Source organism: Vicugna pacos, chromosome 4 (assembly GCF_048564905.1).
Source record: "Vicugna pacos chromosome 4, VicPac4, whole genome shotgun sequence".
Lineage (NCBI taxonomy): Eukaryota > Metazoa > Chordata > Mammalia > Artiodactyla > Camelidae > Vicugna > Vicugna pacos.
In genome coordinates this window covers 68,196,780-68,218,213 of record NC_132990.1, presented here as the reverse complement: position 1 = coordinate 68,218,213, position 21,434 = coordinate 68,196,780, and the positions used below count along the sequence as shown (strand labels likewise).

At 56.7% G+C, this 21,434-nt stretch overlaps 1 protein-coding gene across 14 annotated transcripts in view; it reads right to left on the bottom strand.

Annotated features, from left to right (window-relative positions):
- Positions 1–2,507: 2,507 nt before the first annotated feature.
- DAB2IP (DAB2 interacting protein) overlaps positions 2,508–21,434 on the bottom strand; it is a 190,099-nt gene continuing 171,172 nt past the window's right edge. For 10 of the 14 annotated variants that reach the window (XM_072960051.1, XM_072960047.1, XM_072960049.1 and 7 more), the window contains 8 exons: positions 20,943–21,179; positions 19,163–19,364; positions 17,032–17,210; positions 14,126–15,014; positions 13,298–13,450; positions 10,996–11,189; positions 6,352–6,439; positions 2,508–5,558 (listed from right to left, as the gene is read on the bottom strand). In XM_072960051.1, the coding sequence (XP_072816152.1) occupies positions 5,391–5,558; positions 6,352–6,439; positions 10,996–11,189; positions 13,298–13,450; positions 14,126–15,014; positions 17,032–17,210; positions 19,163–19,364; positions 20,943–21,179 (2,110 nt within the window). In that variant the 3' untranslated portion in view covers positions 2,508–5,390. The remainder of the gene's footprint in view (positions 5,559–6,351; positions 6,440–10,995; positions 11,190–13,297; positions 13,451–14,125; positions 15,015–17,031; positions 17,211–19,162; positions 19,365–20,942; positions 21,180–21,434) is intronic. The other 4 variants (XM_072960054.1, XM_072960052.1, XM_072960053.1 and 1 more) reach the window with 3 other exon arrangements.

Here is a 21,434-nt window from a genome sequence, read left to right as displayed (position 1 = left end):
TTTGCACACGTGTGTGTGTGTGCGCGCGTGTGTGTACCCAGGACACAATTACTGCTTAGATGTCGCTATGGGATGGTGGGACAGTGATGCAGCCTTTGCATTGGGAAGTACCTGGAGGTCTTTTCTCTGAAGGCAGTTTCTCCAAAGATCGTTTCAGCCAGCGACCTGGGAGACAGAAGCCTGGCCCTGGGCGTTCTGGGACCCGTGAAGGTGCTTCAACCCTCCCCCTGCTTTCAGACCCGTACCTAGCAGACTTCGTTCCTGCCTGGTGTCCCCACATCCAGTCTACCTGGTTCCATTCCTCCAGAGAATAAACATCCAGTCCCTTACAAGGAGGTGAAGGGGGAGAGGGAGCTTCCTGGCTGTGCAGACTAGGGGGAGGCTGGGGTCTAGTTCCCCCATTTCCCACCTGGTGCCCTTGCTCTGCTCCCATCATGCTGGGCGCCCCCTCTTCCTGAGCCTCTTGGGGGGACCTTGGGGCTGATCAGCACTTCCGGTTCGTCTCCCCTTCCGCTCTGCTAATTTAGTCGATGCTCTTTCGTTAACCTCCATCTGCCAAAGCTTCTCAGATTTTCTCATATACTGGTATCTCCTTCCCACATTAATTCTGTCCTTACGAGTGAACATCTTTTTAGTCCTTTCTTGTCAGTATAGTGGTGTTTGGGAAGAGAGAAGAATGCATGTCTTCATCGTACTTTGTTTAATTAGAAGACTCTCTCTTAAAAAGGATCCTGCTGATTGAATATGTATTTCTTAAACTTTCTGATAGTTTTTCGTCTAAGTAAATGTTTATTCGTGATCTCTTTTTATTGCTTCAAGGTACAGAATGTGGCCCAAACTATTTCTTTGGTCAGCTTTGAGGTTTTCCTATCTCGATACAATAGTCAACGCTGAGTAATGTTCCAAGTGTACTCAGAAGGAAGGTGTGTTCTCTCTAGGGTAAGCACTTCCTGTCACCCTGCTTATTAAATTGTATTAATTATTAAAATCTTCTGCGTTCTCATGGTCTCCTTGATCTGTCATAAACTAATATGGGTGGTATGTTAGTCTCAAATGCAATTGTATTTTTGTCGATTTTTTCCTTTGCATTTCCAGCAGTTTTTGCTTTGTACTTGTTACTTAATCCACATGTGGAGGTTCATAGCTTTTGTACTTAAGTCATAATGGCCCCTGCTAATGTGAAATTCTCTTCTGTCCCATCCATTGCGATTTTCTTAACTCCTATGTTGTCTACATGGCATCGCCCCAGCAGAGGGACGGCGGTCCCTGAGCGTGGGGACCAGGGCTGCGGCATGGAAGCACTGCAGGGACCCAGCGCTCTGGCAATGAGGTGATGGAGGTGTGGGAGGCAAAGCCAGGTGATAGAGCCGGGGAAAGAACACAGGTGGAGTTGGCGGGTCCTGCAGGCTTTCAAGGCAAGAAAACCCAGCCTGGAGCAGGTGAGAAGCAGGTGGAGACCTGATACTTAAAATGCTATGTGAAGGCACAGTAGGGGCTGAAGACACAGGAGTGATGAAAAGCAAGGGGTGGGAGGGATAGAACCCTGGCCAGGGGCTGCCTGGGGAAGGAAAGGGTCTCCTCCTCTTCTGTGGTTGCTGTGGGGAAGGAAGCGATGTTGCGGGCTGGGGAGCTGGGGTCACTGAGCAGGGTCAGAGGGTCAGTGCCAGCACCTACCCCCAGTGCAGTAGGAGGCTGGCTCCCAGGGCAGGAAGTGTCTGGCTGGGACGTCTGAGCAGAGGTCCAGGTCTGGCTGAAGCGCAGTGGGGAAGGAGGGAGAAAGGCCTAGCTGAGTGGAGACAGGAACACACAAGGGCATGGTCTGAACTCGGCGTGTTTTTTCTCTTCCGCTCAGCCATCCAGAGAGCACAGCCTTGGGGCTGATGTGGTCCAAGAATACCGTCAAGAGAGGGGTCGAGGAGGGAGACCACAGGGGCTAAGCTGGGAGGCAGTGAAGACACTGTGGCCTGGGAGGAGAGGACCTGAGGACCGGGGTGTTGACGCAGGAGGCGACAGGGAAGGCTTGACAGGAGATTGCAAGATGCGGCCACAGGCGCTCAGGGGCTTGTTCCCAACAAAGGCCCTGGGTTCATCCTTGCAGGTGAGTCTGCGCCGCGTGTCAGGACTTTCCGGGTCTCAGAAGCCTGGGTTTAGGTCTAGCTCTGCAGTGACTGGTTGGTGATCCTGGACCAACCTCTCTTCCCTCCTGGAGACAGATTTCAGGGGCTTGGAAAGCATTTGAAGCAGAGGCTGGCAGGAGCTGGTGTCCGCTCCAGGGAAGTGCAGGGGCCGTGCTCTGGGAGCCCAGCAAAGACCTTGTCCTTGCTTGTCAGAGCCAAGGGAGAGACCCCGGCTGGAGGAGGAGTGGGGGGCAATCCCCCTGCCCACAACTGCCACCAGGGTGACCCAAGTGCTGGGGTCCCCTCGGTAAAGAACAGTATCAGCCCACGACTCAAGAGCCACCCCTGGAAAAGCTCCTGAGTCCCAGCTGAAGAGAGAGGCGAGCCAGGTTTAAAATAGCTAAATAAATCTTTAATATTTCTAATTGCAAATGTACAGAAATTGCACAGCCACACAGTCTTAGCACACCGACAACGCTCTCTGTACATTATTACACTGTTAGAGCCCCAGCTGGAGGGAGGCACTCCGGCCAAGACTCCAGCGTTGGCGTTTTTTCCTTTTCACATACTTACAAAAGGGGGGCAGGGAGGCGGAGTGGGGGCTGGGGGCGGCTCTCAGGCCATGTGTAGAAAAGAGGGGCTGTTTCCCTGGACAGTCTGCCTGCTGCAGACGGGAGGGCGGGGAGGTGTGCCCCGAGGCAGATGCTCTGCAGGGTGGGGGCACCCAGAGCTCTGGCCTTGGTCCCCCACCCCCTCTTTTGGGCAGTCGGAAGGAGTCTTCACTTATGGAAGTTTGGCAGTTTCCTTCACCCTAAACATAAAAGTCAAGCAAAACAATCGGGCCTCTCTGTTGGCAGGGGAGAGCCTTCTCCAGCAGAGCTGGGCCTTGGTCTCCCCAAGCAGAGACTGCCTCCCCTCACTTCTCCCTCTGGGGCACAGGTTCAGTGTGACCCTGGCGGGACACATCTCCCCACCACCCTCACCCGGACAGCACACTGCAAAGCCAACAGGTAAATGCCACAAGCAGGGAAAACCCCCAACACCCAAATCCCCAACCTCTGCCCCCTGCCCAATACTGTTCTCTAGATTAAAAATAAAATAAAAACCGTCGGAGAGCAGCGGTCCCGGGCAGCCCTCGGCAGCACAGGACTAAAGGACTATGTACAACCATTAGGTGAAATAGTTACATTACAGTCAAACACCAAGAACATTTACAAAAATCGTCAGACTTGCAATTCAGATAAAAATCTGTGAAGAGTCTGTATACTTTTACAGTTTTTGCACTAAGTAAATAAGGCTCTTGGCCTGAAAGCTTCCAACCCCAGGCCAAGGGCCGCCAGCACCGGCCACTGCTGGCCTCCGGAGCCCGGCTTGCCCAGGCCCTGGGAACCTCCCCCTGTATTGCTAAGAGGCGCTCAGTCCGAGGTCGCTCAATGAGGCATCGGTGGGAGAGAGGTGGGTAGGGAGGAGGGGAGGGCTCACTGGGCAGCGGGATCGAGACTGAACCAGAGGAGGACATCACTGGGGCCAGGCCCCGCCTGTGCGGCCAGGACTGGGGTCAGGCCTCAGCCCCACAGCTTCCCTCCTGAGGTCTGTGACCCTGGGGGGTCCTGCCCTCTCACCACCAGCATGTCTCCAGCCTAACTGAACTGCAGCTTTCACCTAAGAGCCCCTGCTCAGAGCGCGGGCCCAGGACCGGGTGCAGCGTGGTCCGGGCCACCCCTCCCGCACTGCCCTTCCTTGGGATCTCTGTGGCAACCTGGTCCCTGGTAGCGTGTCTCCAGCCCCGGGGGCAGGAAGGGCTCAGCGCTCTTTCCAAGGGGCTCCTCAGCTTCCTACGGCTGAGGCAGCTGGCCCAGCCCTGGCTCCCGGCAGGGCAAACACCTCAGCTCTTGCCCAAGATTCCCCAGGGTGAGGAGTGGGACAGGGATGGACGAGAGAGGCCCAAGCTCCTGCCCACCTATGTCCCGCAAGGGGTCGGGGGTGGGGAGGGCTGATAAGCTACAGAACAGCCTAGAGCTGAGGGAAACCAGCCCCAGCCGTGGGGTGGGCGCCTCCCCTGTCTGCAGCGCCTGGGTCCTCCGCTGGGGCCCGGGAGGGTGAGGCAGAGGCCGGCCGCACACACGGGGCCAGGTGCAGGCCGCTGCTGTCTTGGAGAGGGAGCAAGTCTAACATCCTCCAGGGCCGCTATTTCCCATGCAGTGCACACGCTCAATTTAAAAGGCCCCTGTGTTCCAGCAAGCGAGCAAGCGGGCTTTTGTTTCTAATGCATACTGTGAAAGGAAAAAAAATCACAGTTATCCACCTTCTCAGGGCCTGCGGGCATCAGAATTTTTTTTTAACCATCAATCAGAAAAGCTCAGCCTCTCTCTCGGGGGAGCACCAGCTGGCCACTCCCTGCAGGGCCACCGTGCCTGGGACACTTGCTGCAGGAGAAGGGCAGGCACCGCACAGTGCCACTGGGGCCAACTCTGCCCACGTCTTTGGCTTTGCAGCGCCCAGAGTATCAGCCCGGGCCCACGATTCAAGGGAGGGAGGCTCTGGATCTTCCTACAGGCACGAGGGCCCAGAAGAGCGAGCTGTGATCCTCATTGGGTTTATTTGGCAGAACAAGTTAGGGAAGTTGGGGACAGGTGTGGGGGTGAATCCTCGGTTCCTCACAGCCAAGAAGGCTCCCTGCGCATGCAGTGGCAGGTGCTCAGGGTGAAGACGGGCAGGGGACCCAGAACTCTGGCAGTTCCGTCCTCCCCACCCACTCCCTGCCTGCCTGCCGACCGCCCTGTCAGCTCCTGGAACGGAAGGCAGGTCCCACAGGGCAGGGCCTGGCTGCCTGGGAGCCCTGGGCCCCTGGGGAGGTGAGGGGAAGCCATGAGGAGTAGGTTCCTGGCTCTTCGACCCTCCACCTCTCCGGGCCCCTCCCTGGGGAGGGTGTGGGGGTACATGCACTTGGCCAGGTCAAGGAGGAAAGGTGACGCACACCAGATTCAACAACGAGCAGAGACACGTTGTGGCAGGCCCCCTGCTCCCACCAGGCTGTCCCCACTCCCCAGCCTGCAGTCTCTTTGGCCTACACTGAGCACGCTTCTCGGGGAGCGGGCCGCTGACCCGCTCACGCTGCGCCAGTCTCTCGCGGCTCCCTCTGCAGCCGCCTCCTGGACCGCGGGGTGGAGAGGGGAGGCGGGCCGCGGCCTCCGGCCCCCTGCGCTGGGGCTGCTCCTCCCCAGGCTGCGCCCCCGCCCTGGGCCACCTCGGTCCTCCCTCTCCTCGGGCAGGTTAACAATTGCTGCTGTTTCTGAACTCGCCGTTCTCAGTAATCTGCAATTTGGTGGGGTTGGTGGGGGAGATGCCGTTACGGGCTTGCATGCTGTACCTCTCTTTCAGCTGCGTCAGGGCACTCATGAGGCGGGCGTTGGCAGCGTCCAGGGAGGCGATGCGCTTCTCCTGTGGACAAAGGGGGCGTTAGTGGGGGTCATGGAATGGGCTCCTAGGCCAAAGGATCTCCTGGGGGCTGTGGAAACCTCCAAGAAGTGCTGGGGGGGCTGCAGCCTGCAGGTCACCACGTGTGAAGGATGGGAAGGGCAGTGGGCCTGCTGGAGAAGAGGCGGTCTCGCCATCAAGGACCAAGGCCTCCTCAGGCCTGCCTCCCTAATGTCCCTACCTCGTCACCTGCTTCTCACCCAAACAGAGCAGCCCCAGTGCTGTCATGCACCAGCGCCCCGAGGGCAGGAGGCCTCACTCACAGAGCGTGCATGTGTGTGACACAGGTCACAGCTCCCGGTCAGTCTGTGCAGTTTCTAGACTGAGCAAGGTTGTCCCTTGAGAGGATAAGAGTGCAGACCTGAGTGAAGGAGACTGGAGGCCAGGGTCTTTTATGTCTCCCCTCTCAATGTGGCTGGGAAGCCACGGCTCTCAACAAGAGCTCCCCTGCTCCCCCTGACCAGCCTTCTGTCACCCCCAGACTTCCCCATTCCCCTCCCAAAAGCTTCCACTATTTGGTCAGGACCCCTGGTGAAAGGCAGTACCCACCAAGTTGCCCCACCCCTTTCACAGCCTGTCCTGGTGAGCCTGTAGTCCACTGAGACCCTCAAGTCTGACTTCTTGGAGCAGAGATCCTGGTCTTCTAGCCTCCTTAGCTTTTATAGTGGGGCATGACTGAGGACATAAAGAAGCCAAGGTCACCCCCTCCTTATCCCAGGTCCTCTAACACCTGTGGCAAAAGGCCAGAGCCCCACACCTGGGCATCAATGATCTTCTGTTTGGAGTCTACAGCTGCTTGCATCTCCGCGTGGTCCTTCTTCAGCTCCTCCTCCACTGACATCAACCTGCCGCCAGAGACAAGGACAGTCAGGCTGCATTTGAGGGAGCAGGTGATTTGAGGTGGGTGTGGAGCCAGGTGGGAACAAGCCATCACACCCGCACAGAGGGACACACTAAGAGAGCACCTCCTGGGCCACACTGCCCACACCTGCCTGGGACAGAGGCCCTCCAGCTGCCCCCCGCGACTGACATGGGCTGAGCCTGCTCCTTCCTTACAGTACACCTGCCCCAGGAGCCCCTGGGGCTGCCCCTTTCCGGATGTTCTGCCAGGAGCCGAGAGGGTAGGAGTGGGTGTTAGGTCCTCACCACACCCCAGAACCAGGCAGTTGATATGAGTAGGAAACGAAGGCCCTGAAGGGCTCTGGAGGTTTTTCCACCCACTCTCCTCACTGAGGCTGTGCCAGGCACTCGAGGCAGCAAGATTAAGTCACAAGTCAGCGGGGACACAGGAAGGGAGACAGCCGCTACGCTCTGCATGGGAAGCTCAGGGGCCAAGGGAACAGGGAACAGGAAGTAGTTAACCACCTCGGAGGGTGGGGTGGGGGTGCCCACACCGGATTCTACACCTACATCCGAAGGACAAGCAAGGCCTGCTGGAGGGGTAATGAGCACAGGAGATGTGAGGAACACGGTCTACAGAAGCTGAGAACTAGGGCCAGTGTGAGTCTGCTGCCAGCTGCTCCGTCCCTGAGACCCTTTCTGGCCTCACCTGCTTGTCTCTCAGGTACCTGTCACTCACTGCTCATCACTCCTATCCTCTTCCTTTAGCTTCTGGACCCTACGCTCTCTGGGTCCCAGCTCCCAGGCCACTGCTCTGCAGACGCCTCGAGGACGTCAGGGCTCCACAGGGCTCTGCCTCAGTTCCCTACTCTTCGAGCTCGATGCTCCTCTCAGACGAGCTCACCCACTGCTTTGTATCTGTCTCCACCCGCACTGCTTCTCCAGCCCAGCGGAGCAGCTGATCCCAGGCGAGCACTCAGTCCATTTCACAGGAGATGCACAGGGAGGTCAGCAGTGCTGGGGCAGGTACAGCAGGGCTGTCGTGAAAAGCGAGTGGGATCAGGGGTTGAGGAGTGATGATCAGGAGGAAGGGGTGTGGGGTCACGCCAAGAGGGCCTTTCTTGTCACAGGAAGGTAAGACACTGAGCAAAGCCTGTAAGGAGGCGGGGAAGAGGGAGAGACTTCTGCTTCCAGCTGTGGTAGAGTAACAGGCACTGGATTTAACCTCCTGCCATTTAAAAAAAAAAAAAACCAGAAAACTGGACAAAATTTATGAAACAAAGATTTCCAGACACTGAACAGGCAGTGTAGTGCAGTACAGTGACTCCCAAGGGAAGGGAACACACAAGGTGAGCCCCGCCCACTGCTGGGAGTCCAGGCAGGCAAAGGAGGGAGGTGATGACAGGGAGTTAAGGAGACCGTGGGGCAGGGGAGGGAGGGCACGAAAGCTTTATTGGGGCAGTGCCACAGAGAAGGAAATGCAGAGGACTCCGCCTGTCTCCTGAGGGGTACCCCTGGGGCTTTGGCTGAGGACTGGTCTGCATGCCTGTGGGAGAACAGCCAGGCAGGTGCAAAAACCATTGGAAAAGAGTACACAAAACCACCCCAGGAACAGTTTATGATCCTTCCAGGCAGTGTGGGAAGATGTACTACACAGGGGCATCAGGGAGAACCCCAGAAAGTCTCCAACCCCTGCCCAAAAGGAAACCTCAACAGCGGAGCCAGATTAGGCCTAGACTGAAGACTGTCCAGGATCTGCCCCAACAAAACTTAAAAGTAAGCCTCAGAAGGATCAAACTGATTCTTATCACCTCACTATGTCCTAAAACAAAGCCCCGAAGTATTTAAGAAACACAAAACATCCAGGAGCTACATAAGTCACAGTATCTGGCGAACAACCGAAGATCACCCAGCACACAGAGAAGCAGGAAAGTATCACCCAGAACCAGGGAGAAGAGCAATGAAAAGAGACTCAAACGTCCGATGACAGAAGCAGTAAACAAGGACATTAAGACAACTGTTACATTCCACATGTTCAAGAAAACAGAGGACATGAGCATAAGAGAAGAAATGGATGGGATTTAAACCAAACTGAAAACCTAGAGGCAAAAAATCCAACATCCAAAATGAAAAAATACTGGCTAGGATTAACAGCAGATTAGACATTGAAGAAGAAATAACTAGTGAGCTTAAAGACACAGTAATAATCTAAGATAAAACAACAACAAAAAAAACCCACAAAAAAACAAAAAAAAAGAAAAAAGAATACAACAGAGTGTCAGTGGGATGTGGGGCAATGTAAAGCACCCTAACGTACGTGTGATGAGAGTCCCAGGAAACAGACCGGGGAGGCAGAACTCCATACCCACAGATCCAAGAGCTCAACAGACCCAAGAAACACAAAGGAAACATGCCAAGGCGCATCATAATCAAACTGCTGGCAATTAATGATAAAGAAAAAAAATCTTTAAAACAGCAAGAGAAAAAAGATACATTAAGTATGGAAGGACAAAGATACTACCAGAGTTCCTACTATTATAGCCAGGGTTAAGAGCAGAAATGGGGTCCACTGCTAGTTTTGGTAAAAAGCCACACCACACACATACTCCTGCTAAAACAGCTGAGTTACACGGCCTACAAAGCCTAAAATATTACCTGCCCCTTTACAGAAAGTTTCCAACCCCTGCCCTGAAGCGACAAGATATAGCTAATACCCCAATGAAGCAGATAAAAAGGGCTTGTAAAAAATGTTCCAAAAGAGGGCAAGAAAAGGAATAAAACAGATGGTACAAATAGAAACAAGCAACAAAATAACAGATTTAAAAGTAATTATATTACATTAAATGTGAATGGTCTAAACACTCCAATTAAGAGGCAGAAACTGTCAGATCAGTTAAAAAGCAAGAATAATAAAATGTGTGTCACAGAAACTCACTTTATATAGAGGGATATAGTTGGGTTAAAAGCGTAGAAATGGAAAAGGATGTATCAGGATAATACCAACCAAAGGAAAGTTAGGGCAGTGATATTAATATCAAACAAAGTAGATTTTGAAGCAAGGAATATTATGAGATCAGGTGATTGTATAAAGAGGTCTCTGTTCATCAACAGCACTTAACAAGCCTAAGTGTATATGCACTAGTTTCCGTGTACACAGAGCAAAAACCAACAGAAGTGAAAGGAGAAATAGACAAATCTGTAATTACTAGAAACTTCAATATCCTTTTCTCAGTAGTTAATAGAAGAACAGTAAACAAGTGCACGGAAAAACCAGTAAGGATAGAGAAGACTTGAACAGCACTGTCAACCAAATTGACCTAACGGACATTTACGGCAGAGAGAACGTAAACCAATCCTGGTGTGTTTCCTCCGTGCTGTAAACTGAACTCAAGAGCACACAATTCTCAGAGAACACACAGGATGAGGAGGAGGTAGTGAGGCTGAGAAGTGCTTTCATTCTTGGAACCACATATATGAGGTGAGCCAAGAAGACGGCTGGCAGTCAAGTGAACAGTGGGTTTCCAGTCACCCTGTTTACAGGCCCTCTGCTCATGCTAATTAACCACTTCACAAAGAACCAGTCACAAGTAAATGAAACTGACTAGAAGCAGAGAAAAGGTGACCTAAATAGAGGGCACTGGGGGAGGATTTTTACACTGGGCAAAGCATGAGGCCAGGTGGGGTGACATCCCAGCGACTGCACACCTGCTGAATCTACCCACATGACAGGCTCTTGCACCATGTGAACAAACAAGCTGTAAATCCAGGTTCCTCCTGCACCTGGTATTGCTGTCATAAGGAAGCAAACTCCAGGACTGGGACCCTGGGGGCTGGCCTGGATGCTACACTTTGACTATATTTCCTGCTTGCAGACATGGAGGAGGGTGTATCCACCCTACCTGTGAGTAGGGGGAGAGAGGAGAGAGAGATGGGAATCAACACAGAAATAAAGGTGAAATAAAAGCCATCAATGAAATTGAGAGTCAGCGTTAAAACCAATGGTCCCCCTGAAATCTTCCTCCACAACCCAAAGGCACCTTAAAATTCAACATACCCCAAACGGGCACCATCTCTCCCCCTCCCCATCCAAAGTTTCCCATCCCAGTAACTGGCACCATGACACATCCAGATGCTCCTGGTAAAAATTGGGTTATCCTGCCTGCTCCTTCCCTCCCACCTCCCGCTTACACCCACTGCATGGAGCTGACATCCACTCCTACTTTTCCTGCCCTGGGCTGGGTCCTCACTGTCCTTGGCAGTCCTATCCAGCTTCTCATCTCCCCCGAGTGTTCGCCAAGAAAACGCAGGCCCCAGGCCCTCTGCAAGCTGCCTTAGCCGACCTCACTTCGGCCAGGCCAGCTTTACATTCCACCAGCAACACACGTTGTACCGTGTGGGTTCCCCACACTCCAGGCTACCTCCCACCTCCAGGCCTGTGCCACACTGTCCCCACCACCTGGGACACTCTTTCTCTCTCCACACTCAGCTCATCCTGCAGCCCTGCCCCCTGTGCGTGTGTTGGGCCAGGACTGGGCCCAGAGCAGGACCTGGCTGGCCTCACCTGCTGATGATGCCCTTCATCTGGATGTCCTTGTCCTCCTGTTGCCGTCGCAGCCGCTCCTCGCCCTCCTCCAGCCGTGCCTGATACTCCAGCACCAGCTTCTGTGTTGTCTCCTCCTGGCACTTGAACAGGGTCTCATACTCCTCCAGCTTCTTGGTGGAGATTCGCAACTTGTCCTGCAGTACTGCCAGGTCCTGCCAGGAGGGCAGCGTGCCACGGGCACAGCACCCAGGACAGAGAGCACAGCTTCATGAGCTGAGCGAGGGCACGGGGCAGGAGGGAGCCCGGCTCAGAATGCCCAGGGTCCATCCCAGCCCACTTCGCCCGGGGGGAACGCCCAAGGAGCCCAGGCAGAGAGGCCAAGGTGAGACTAAAAGCCTGTCCCCTGTCCAGGGCTCTCCCACCCCCTAGCCTGACCCTACAGTTACGAGGGGGATGAAGACTCAAACCCAGATCTCAGAAGTAAGGATCTTGAGCTTTTCATAATTAACAAAGGTTAAAAACCTCCTGGGTACATTCAGGAGTTCTGACAGTGCTCTGAGAGGTAGAGCCTCTATAGGAGGGGAAACTGAGGCCCAGAAAGCAAGTGACCCAATCACACGGAGAGTAGAGTGCGTGACTGGCAGGGTGAGGTCCCAGCCTTGATTTGTCCCTAAAGCCATGGCAGTGGCGTGGGAAGTGAGGGGACAGATAAAGGCAAGGCGGTCCAGAGCTTTCCAGATCTGACTCAACCTTCGGGGAAGAGAAGGGACATGTAAAGTGGCAAGAGAAGCAGCGAGCCGGGAGGCCGGGTGAGCTGGACCGAGGGAGAGGCAAGGTCAACACGGGAATCAAGGGGTTGGCGGCTGGGGGCCGTGAGAATACAGGGAAGGGGGAGGCAGGAAAAGCCTCTTCTTGAGCCCCAGGCAACGGGAGCCCGATTCACTCATCAGCAAGGCCTGCCCAGAGCTCAGAAGGCAGACTGTGGAGAGACCCCAATCCCACCCCAAACCTAACTCCTGAAGCAAAGCTGGACCCATAAAAAAGCCCAGCTCCAGGAGAAACAGCCCCATCCCGAGCCCTCTGCTCGGCTGGTCAGAAAGGGGTCAGGAGGGCCCTCCCTGACAAAGGCAGGACCCGGTCTCCAGGAAGCTTGAGAGAACTCCTGCGAGAGTTAATAGCAAGACAGTGAGAGAAGCAGCAGCTCATCTGGCCTAGGAAAGAGGACACTCCGGCTGCCTAACTCTTGAAATCTTTCGGGCAAACCTTGCAATCCACAGAGGGGAACGTGGTCTCGGAAAGGCACAGAGCCTGGGCTGAGACTGGCCCTCTTTGCTCCCCAAATGCTGGCTCTTGGAGCACTGTGCTCCCTGTCCCCTGGTCCCCTTCACATAATAATGGTGAAAGCAGGTGGATGCAGTGCACCAAGGGGATGGTGGAGGCGGCGGAATGCAGCATGGACATGGACCTGGCCCCAGGCCAGGGAGAGGGAGTGCAGACCCCTGACCTCCGTGTCCTCGCCTGAAAGGCTGCTACAGGCTTTCCTGAGGCCAAGGAGGGTGAGGGCACCCACGGTAAGTGGGGGGCCTCGGCCTGGGTCCAGCATCAACCTGGGTTTTGGCCTCCAGGAGGAGATCAGGACCAGATGTGGACCCAGAGCAGCTGCCACAGTAACTAAAATAATTCTGGAGAACTGGCTTACCCTGCTGCCCACCATGCTAGATGTGTGATGGGGTGGGATGTAGATGTTTTAGGGCCAATATTTTTCCCCTGAAAGGAAGAGAATACCTCAGTAGCAACCTGACAGCACCCCTCCCTGGGTTTCTGCCCTAGACCCTGCGGAAATGGGGACTGGGAGAGCGCCAGGCCATGGGTCGGCACGATCCTGGAGTGGAAGAGCCTGGCTGGGGAGCCTCTCCCCACTGTCTTGTGAACCCACGTCTCTGCCTCTTCGTGCATAAGGCTCCCCCAAAGGTCTCCATGCACTTCTTTGGCACCCTAGACCCCCAAGTCCTACATTCTCAAGTCTTAGATTCTCAGAAGCTCGGCTGCCCAGTCACTGAGGGAAGATGCCTCCTGAGTCTGGATTCAGTACAATTTCTAGGTGAGTCTCCGTACAGCCCATATAGACACCTCAGATTTAAGCTAAATCCTCCAAATTCCACTGACTGCTGTCCTCATGTGGGACCAGGGAGTTGAGAAGGGACTGGCCATTTGTGAGAACAAGGAGGGCCCCGTATTCAGGGCTCCAGCGGGCAGAATCCCGCCAGCCACCGCGGGGAGGCAGCCCGCCCTGCCCGGAGCTGCCAGGGTCCGGCTTTACCTTTTCTGCTTGGCTGAGCTCGTCCTTACTCCTTAGCCTATCCCTGTGGGGGGGGTCAGGGCCCAGGCCCTCGTCTTCTAACAACTGCGCGTTCATGGTCAAGAGCCAGGCGGCCGTGCGGTCCAGGGCATTGGGGCTCACGGGTGAAGGGCCCTGCGATGAAACACAGCTGTGAGGGGCTGGAGGGAAGACTGGGAGGGATCCCGGGTGAGCCATGGGGGCGAGTGGCTCAGAGGGGAGCTTCAGCTGACTAGGCACCTCGGACGCAGCCCCTGGCCCAGGGAACTCCCAACTCCTAGATGGCAACCTGAAGTCAACAGCCCAGGTGGCCTGAGCATGGCTCTCTGTCACCCAGCTGAGAGCCAGTGAGCTTGGCCTGGTAGGTCAGGTGCCCAACCCAAAGCACATCTGTTTTGCCTACTGCGTGGAAAGCCCAGGAGACCAGCTCAGAGCAGGGAGGGGTTCCTGGGGGCCATGCCAACTCTTATTCTTGGTCGGGCTTCAACAGGCTTGGAACTGGAGGTGGATGGACCCCTCCTTCTTCCTCCCTGACCCCAGATGTCTCTGAGGGAACTGGCAGAGAGTCCCCCAGGCTACAGTGCCCTCATTTGCAAGACTTAGGTAGGGGCCCGTGGAGCCTGGGGGAGGGGGTGGTGATGTGCAGGGTAGGGCAGGGTGGTGGGATGGGGCCAAATGTGGCATCATTTAGCATGGGATGGCGGCTGGCTGCGGGTGGAGGTGACATGACCAGGAGGAGCAGCACGACACGGGGTAAGACCGCCCCCCAGGCAAGAGAGCTGGGCATGCCCTCTGACCGACGGCACTGACCTGCTTGTGCACCGCACGAGGCTTCAGCTCCGGGCTGTCGCCCTTGGAGGAGGAGGACTGCTGCCGCAGCCGAGCTCCAGGGCCGGCCCAGTCGGGTGAGGCTGATGCCAGGGTCCCGCTTGAGGGCCGGGGGTACTGCAGGGTGCTCAGTAGGGTGGGTGGTGTCCGGCCGCGGGGGGCAGGAGGTGGCGGCGGGGGTGGAGGCGGCGGCTGATCGATCCTCCGCTGGGGGCCGGCGCTGTTCTGGCGGGGCACTGTGGGCTGCCCGCCCTTCTCAGTCAGCGACATCTGCCGCCGCGCCAGCTCCCCGGGGCGCCGCCCCAGCTCTTCAGCGGCACTGCTGAAACTTCCCAGCTTGGCGGCAGCCGCCAGCTCCTCGCTGTTGCTGTGGGAGCTCAAGGAGCTGTGGCCCTCAGAGCCCGAGTCGCCGAGGCCGCGAGGAGACAGCGGCAGGCCGGCCGCCATCTGGTACACAGGGTTCTGGAAGGAGAGCGGTGCCAAGAGCTGGGGCCGGCCCGGCGCGCCCTCTGAGGTGCCTGGTGTGGTCGGCGTCTGGCCTGCCCGCCGCACCGTGGCCAGCCCTGCCAGGCTCACCGGAGCTGCCCGGGCCGGCCACCCAGCCACCAGCTGAGTGGTAGGTGCCTGCCCGTCAGTGGCGAGGGCATCAGTGCCCGCCGGGGAGCCCGCCTCTCCGTCCAGTGTGCGGGCGTCTTGGAGGTCCACCATGGACAGGCTCTTGCCACCGTTGGCCATCTGAAGATCAGGCTCGTTGGCTTCCGAGTAACTCGAGCTGCGGGCAGGTGAGGGCTGGACCCCGGAGGACCTTGTGACAAAAAACAAGTCCTTGTTTTCGGGGGTTGGAGACGGTAACCGGGTGAAATCTATCAGACTGCAGGGAGACAAGCACACACAGGGAAAGAAGGGGGAGAGAAGAACTGTGAATGCGGCCGAGGCGGGTCCCAACCGAGAGCCCCGCCAACCTGCCGCCCACGGCCTGAGCCAGGGCGGGGAGGAGAGGGAAGGCAGGGGAGGGGAGGCAAGGGAGGGGAGGGCGGGGCAGCAAGAATGGGAGAGTCCCAGGAACAGAGGCCCAGCTGCAAAGCCAAACCACAGGCTGGCAGCTGATCCTGGCAGAAGCCACCACGAGGGCTGAGGGGCCGCGATGGCTGCTCCCGCACAGTCCTCTGCACTAGGGGCCCGCAATGCCAGCGTCAGGCCAGGCTGCCCCGCAGGCTCTCTCCCTGCTCAGCTGCACCTCGGGACAGTGGGTTCTGGGGTGTGGAGTATTCTGGAAAATTTCCCTTAGCTAAACCCAAACCCACAGTGCACTGGCTCTCTGCTATCCAAGGGCCCTGCACTGAGAACTCCGACTTCAAAGCCGCGGGGGCTCCTTTTGCCTCTTCCCTCTTGTTCCTAATCAGACTGATAACCTAAGTGGGGGCCTGCACAGAGAGAAGCCTCCTCTGCAGCCTCCTGCTGCCACCTCTTGTCTGACTGGCAGGCGGGGGCTGGTGTTTCCGGCAAAAACAAGGAATCAGAGGAGGATTCTCAAGGTGTGACTCAGGAGGGGAGGGTCTGCACCTGCAGTGGCAGGCCATTCTCTCCCCCAGTGCCTCAGCCTCTCTCTGGCCCCTTCCTGGAAGAAGGCAGAGTGGTGGGGCCAGTTGGGCTTTGGGAATAAGGATGTAGAGCGGTGAACAGGGCTCTGGGCTGGAGGTAGCAAGAACCTGGGGGTTCCACAGAGGCTTGGAATGGAGTTGGCTTAGCCTGGGATGGAGAGGAAGTGCCAAGCCCCAAGTGATGGGACTCAGGCAGGGCAGGCCACGGCCACTCACAGCCACAGTACTTGTGGGCCTAGAAGAAGTGGACAAGGGCAGTAGACAGAGCCAGGAGAAAGCTGACCAGCCATGGGCCTTGGCTATCCAGCCAGATGGCAAGGTCAGGTCTCCCAAGAACCCATGTGCCCGGCCACCTCTTGGCCAAGGTGTGTGTCCCCACCTGAAGGCTTGCTCTGCCTCACTCGGCAGGTTGAATGAATGGCCCCTCAAGATTCAGGAGGACCCTGGAAGGAGCATCAAGATCTCTGCACCTCCGGCCTCCTCCTGGGCCTCCAGTCCCACACACCACACCCCCCAGGTCCTTGATCGCAATGCCCTAGCCTGCCAAAAGCCTCTCGCAGCTGCCACCACCTCAGAACGAGACAGCTCCCAACTCTGCTGCTCCAGCCTCATCCTCACCAGCTGCTCCAAGATGGCCCCGGTAAGGGGGGGAAGTACAGGAACGGGGCATAAACAGTTCAATACAAATGCCTAGGTTTTCAAAGGAACGCCCTCTTTTTGATGTCAACACTCGAGAACACTTCACCTCCCCCTCCACTGTGGAGGGGTGTGTTTTATTTACAGGCCACTCGTCCTGGGGCTGGACCTCAGCACCTCTCTAGTTTTCCCAGGCTCCCAGCCTCTAAGCCTTGCTTTACCTGAGCCCCTCTTGAAAACATACACCCTGGAGCACCACTTCTGGAGATTCTGATTCAGGTCCAGGAGATACCAGAAAACAAGTATTTTTAACACCACCCAGTGATGTGGAGGTGTTGTAACTGTTCTTCATCAAAAGATGTTACCTTTCTCCAGTCCTTTGTCTGCACTAGTCCCTCTACCTAGAATGCCTTTTCCACCAATGGGAATGTTACTTTTCCTAAAAGGCTCAGAACTATAGTACCACCTCCACCAGAGAGCCTCCCCTGATACTTCCCAAACAGAAGTTGACCACCTGCCTATAAAACATGAGTCTCCCTCAGCTTGTTTATGAACACCTGTGCAGGCTTCTTCTCCAAATGAGACTGCAGATGGGCTGCACCTTGCCTGCACGTGTACCCCACAACACCCAGCGTGCCGAGCGGTTCTTACCCAGAGAGATCATTCTCGATCACCATCTTCTGCAGCCCAGCTGAGATGCTGCTGCTGCCGGAGCCAGGTGTGGAGGCCAAGTCGTTGGTCCCTGCAAGCTGTCCACTCCCTGGGGTGCTCAGTGCCGTGTGAACATCCCTCAGGATTCGAGGCAGAGGCCCCAGTTTGGATACAATGCTCTGCAAAGACACAGCAAGAGGCAGGTGTGACCCACGGGGGCCACCTGGGGAGGACAAGTGCACTGCAGTCACTATGTTCAGAACTGCTACGGAGCCGGTCAGAAATGCAGGCCGCCCTCCCCTGCAGTCAGATCCAACAGGTCTGGGAGGGGGGAAGGAGCCCAGAAATTGCAAATTACATTTTTACCAGCTCCCTGGATATTTGTGAGACGGGGTGAAGCCCATAGGAGAAACGCTGACCTAGCTCCAGCCTCTCACCCTAGTTCATCCTACCTCGGTGCCCCCGCAGAGAGAGAAGCCCACAAGGAATACCCGAATTTCCCCACCTGCACCTCCCCATCCGAGAGGCTTCTGGGACAGCCCTGGCCCACGTCACCTACTCCACAGGGTGGGCTGGGGCCTGACCCACTTTGACACCAGAGCTCCAGTGATGATGGCCCAGGTACAGAGCAGGCACCACCACACGCCTATCAGATGAGTAACAGGTGACTGGTCACGCAGAGGGTGGCACCTGGGCATCTGAAACACACTGTCTTGGTTGAGATGGACAATGCTAAGGGCTCCAGGCTGGGGGAAGGGGACGCAGCCTGCACCTGCTCATGCACCAGCTCCCACCCAGGGCTTTGTGCAAAAAGAAAGCGTGAAAACTCGGGTAGTCAAGAGAGAAGAGATGTCAGCGGCAAACAGCTCCATTTTAAATCCTGCTGCAACTCTGTTAGCTGTGACAGCTGCTGACCATCTTCTGTACTCCCTGCCTGGCTGCGCAGATACAGAGGACAATGACTGGCACAGGGACTCAGTAAGTGGTGGCAGTAGAGTGACTGGTGCTGGCAGCAGTGGAGGAAGAGGGGGCCTTGGCCCTCATTTCCATTTCTCCCTCCTGGGTCTCTCGCAGCCCATGGATATAAGTGAGCAGAAAGGACTGCGAGTCTGCTTGTAGTGAAAAGCTGGGACTAATCTGAGAGGCCAGTGAAATAACAATGCAGTCGTGTGATGGAACGGTCCGTGGCCATCAGAAAGGCTGCAGTGGCAGTGCAGCAGGTACCACTGTAGAGAGATGCCCACGACAGAGGGAGTGAGAAGCACGCTCTGTAGTGCACGGAAGTTCTCACTTTAAAAAGGAAACAACTCTGCCTGTGTGTGTACTTAACACACGCACAGATCTATCTAGAAGGCTGTACACCACAGCGCCCTGAGGGGCCACCTCCAGGGATCGCCACGAGCAGGGAGGCCCTCCAGCTCTGGTTCAGCAGTAGCTACTTCTGTGAGATGGTCTCCCAGAGCCCTGGAAAGCAACATGCTCTGGAAGTGGATCCTGGCGGGCTCAGCCCTGGCTGCCGAGAAGCTGCTCGCTGTGTGGGCTAGGGCTGCTGGAGGCAGTGGAACCCCAGGCCACGGAGGCTGCACTCCTGGTGGCTGCAGCAATGTCAGAGGTGCCTAGGGAATAACCATTTCAACTGATGGTCAAGGGCATCAGATGGAAAGGTTTGCAGCTTCCCGCCTGACACGTGGAGGTACAGCATCTTCAGAATCTATCTTTTCCATATCAGTGGCATCAAAACCCATAGCAAAGATGTTTTTGGATAAATGGCTAAACCTGATCACGTTTCTCACGGGTAGGGAGCACACCTTCATACAGGGACTCCATCTACTCAACACCAGTGTGCGGGAGGCACAGCCAAAGCCTTGGTACACGGAGCAGGCACCCCCGGCAGGTGCCAGCGAGTGGACGTGGCACCCTCACCGAGGAAACGGTGCCCGAGATCCCCAGTGCATGTTGACAGGGCCTGGGCCGGACCCTCTGGCTCTGCTGCCTGGGCAGGGCTGCTGACCCACACCCCACAGGTGAACACTTCGACCTCCAGGTTACTCTGGGGGGAGGAGCAGCCTCGAGCTCTGCAGTGGCCTTCGGCCCGCCCTCTGCCCCATCGCAGCCCAGTGCGGACAGGCACCTGCTCCAGCTGGCTGACGGCCTCCCAGAGCAGCGAGTGCAGGCTGGAGAGCTCGCGGCCCAGGTCGATGTAGCCCTCGAAGCCAGCCGTGTTGGAGATGGTCTCGGGGTTGGAGATTTCCAGCAGGAAGCGCTGCATGTTGGTCCACTCGTGCTCCAGGAACTGGTTCATGAACGACATGTACTCCTCCTTGCTGCCAAACCTGGAGATGGAGCACACTGGGTAAGTGCCCAGGTGCCATCGAGGGGCTCCTCCTTCCGAGACCCCCTCACCTCCCATCCCTCCTTGCCCGCCTTGGCTGCCTCCCAATCCATTCTAGCTCAGGGCCCTGTTTCCTCACGACTAAGTCCAGACAGCCTTCCTGGACCTCACTCTCCATTCACTGCCGGTCACAGTCTCCTTCCTCTTTTCCTTCAGTGTCAATGGCCTGGTGCGCAGATGACTCTCAGTCCACGCTCGGCCAGGTCTCTCTGCTGACTTTCAGACATGTACATCCACAGGCACCTCCCTTCATCCTCAGCTCAGTCAGGTGTGCAGTCATCCCCATCACCCCAAACCCCTGTCCTCCTCCTAGGCTCCCTATCCCAAGTGGAGACACTACCATCCAGCAGAGGACTGAGCTGGAAGCCTGGCCGTGGTCAGTTCCTCCCTCTCCCTTTCTCACAACCGGCAGACCTGCTGACTTTATCTTCTCATCACCCGCTGACCTTGCAGCCACTGCCCCCCGTTGCCGCCACCTTCCTGAGCCAAAGCTTCCACCACTTTTCTCTTATGGGAACCATAGCTCTGCTCTCCTCCCAGTCTTGGCTGCCAGTCCTGATCCCTTCCACCCCTCCTGCACCACTGCTGTCAGGCTGAACTTTTCAGGACCCAGACAGATGAGGGCCACCCTCTCTCCTGCTCAAAGCCCTTTGGCGGCTCCCACTGCCCTGTCTGGCTTCCAAGTCCCTGCTGTCCTCTTGGGTCTCATCTCCCACTTCCCCAGCCTGGCACTGGATGACTGAGGAAGCTCACAGCGCCTGGTCCCTCCCTCCAGCACGCAGCCCCCCGGCCCTGCCCCGCGGCTGCTGCTGCTGCCTTTCACCCTGACACATAGCTGGGGAAGCACGTCTTTCAGGAAGTTTCTCCCCTCTCCCCACAAGCTTAGGGCCCTCCTACGAGGCCATGCACATCTCTACCACAGCTCTGTCACCTGCTGAAGAGCGCAGGGACCAGGCGTGATTCACAGCCCAGCACAGAGAAGACCCGGAGGGGGGCTCCATCCACGCCTGGTGAGAGCGCTAGATGACCCAGCCCTTCTGTTTCCACCTGCTCGGCCGAGGTACAGCGAGAACACTGAAGTGCTTCAGGAGCAAAGACGGCCTTGGCAGCATTAGACAAGGATGGTCTGAAACCACCTAAGTGTCCAGCACAGGGGACAGGGTAAGGAGACATGGGCCCTGCTCCCTCGGAGGCATATTAGTCATTCATTTCAAAATGAAGCTTATGAATGTTAAGTACATGGCAGAGTCCTTCTGATAAAATGGTAACTCAAAGAAGCAGAAGGAAAAAATATCTTGTGTTCTCACCTCTGAAAATTAAAGAAACAGCAAAATGGCAAGTACTTTCAGTAGGGAGAGGATGGGGTGTGGAGATTTTACTCTGAAGAAGGGAAAGGGGGAGGCCTGAGGATGGCGGGGGCTGAAGCAGGGGCTGTGGCACAGCCCAGCTAGGGGACAGACCCCTACCACGGGCTCCAGCCTGCGCCCTGACTCTGCCTGTCGGGCGACGTGGCACTCACTTGGCAAAGTTGGCCAGGTTCTGGGTGACCTTGGCGATGAGGGTGAGGGTGCGGGCAGTGCGGTCGTCGGGGTACTCCTGCAGCAGGTTGAAGAGTGAGGGCGACATGATGGCCGGGCAGAGGAAGCGCAGAAACAGGGAGGCACTGATGAGCCGCTCGCTGATGTCCGGCCGGCCCCGGCTGCTGCACTCCTGCCGCCACGAGGCGAACACCTCCTTCAGCTCCCGTGGGAAGACGCTGTGCAGGGACAGGCGGGGGTGGGCCCAAGGGTCAGGCAGGGGGCAGAGCAGAGACCTGGTCCCAGGTCCAAGGGAGCCAAGTTCCAGCGCCACTCCACCCGCCGCCCGAGTCCTCTGAGCCCATCGCTCCGCCATCCACCACGCAGAGCGCAGGGGCACAGGGACAGCACGGTGCAGGCACAGAGCGCGGGCTCGGCTAGCGGAAGCAGCAGGGACGCCCTAGGGGGCTTCAGCAGAGCTGGGCATGATCAAG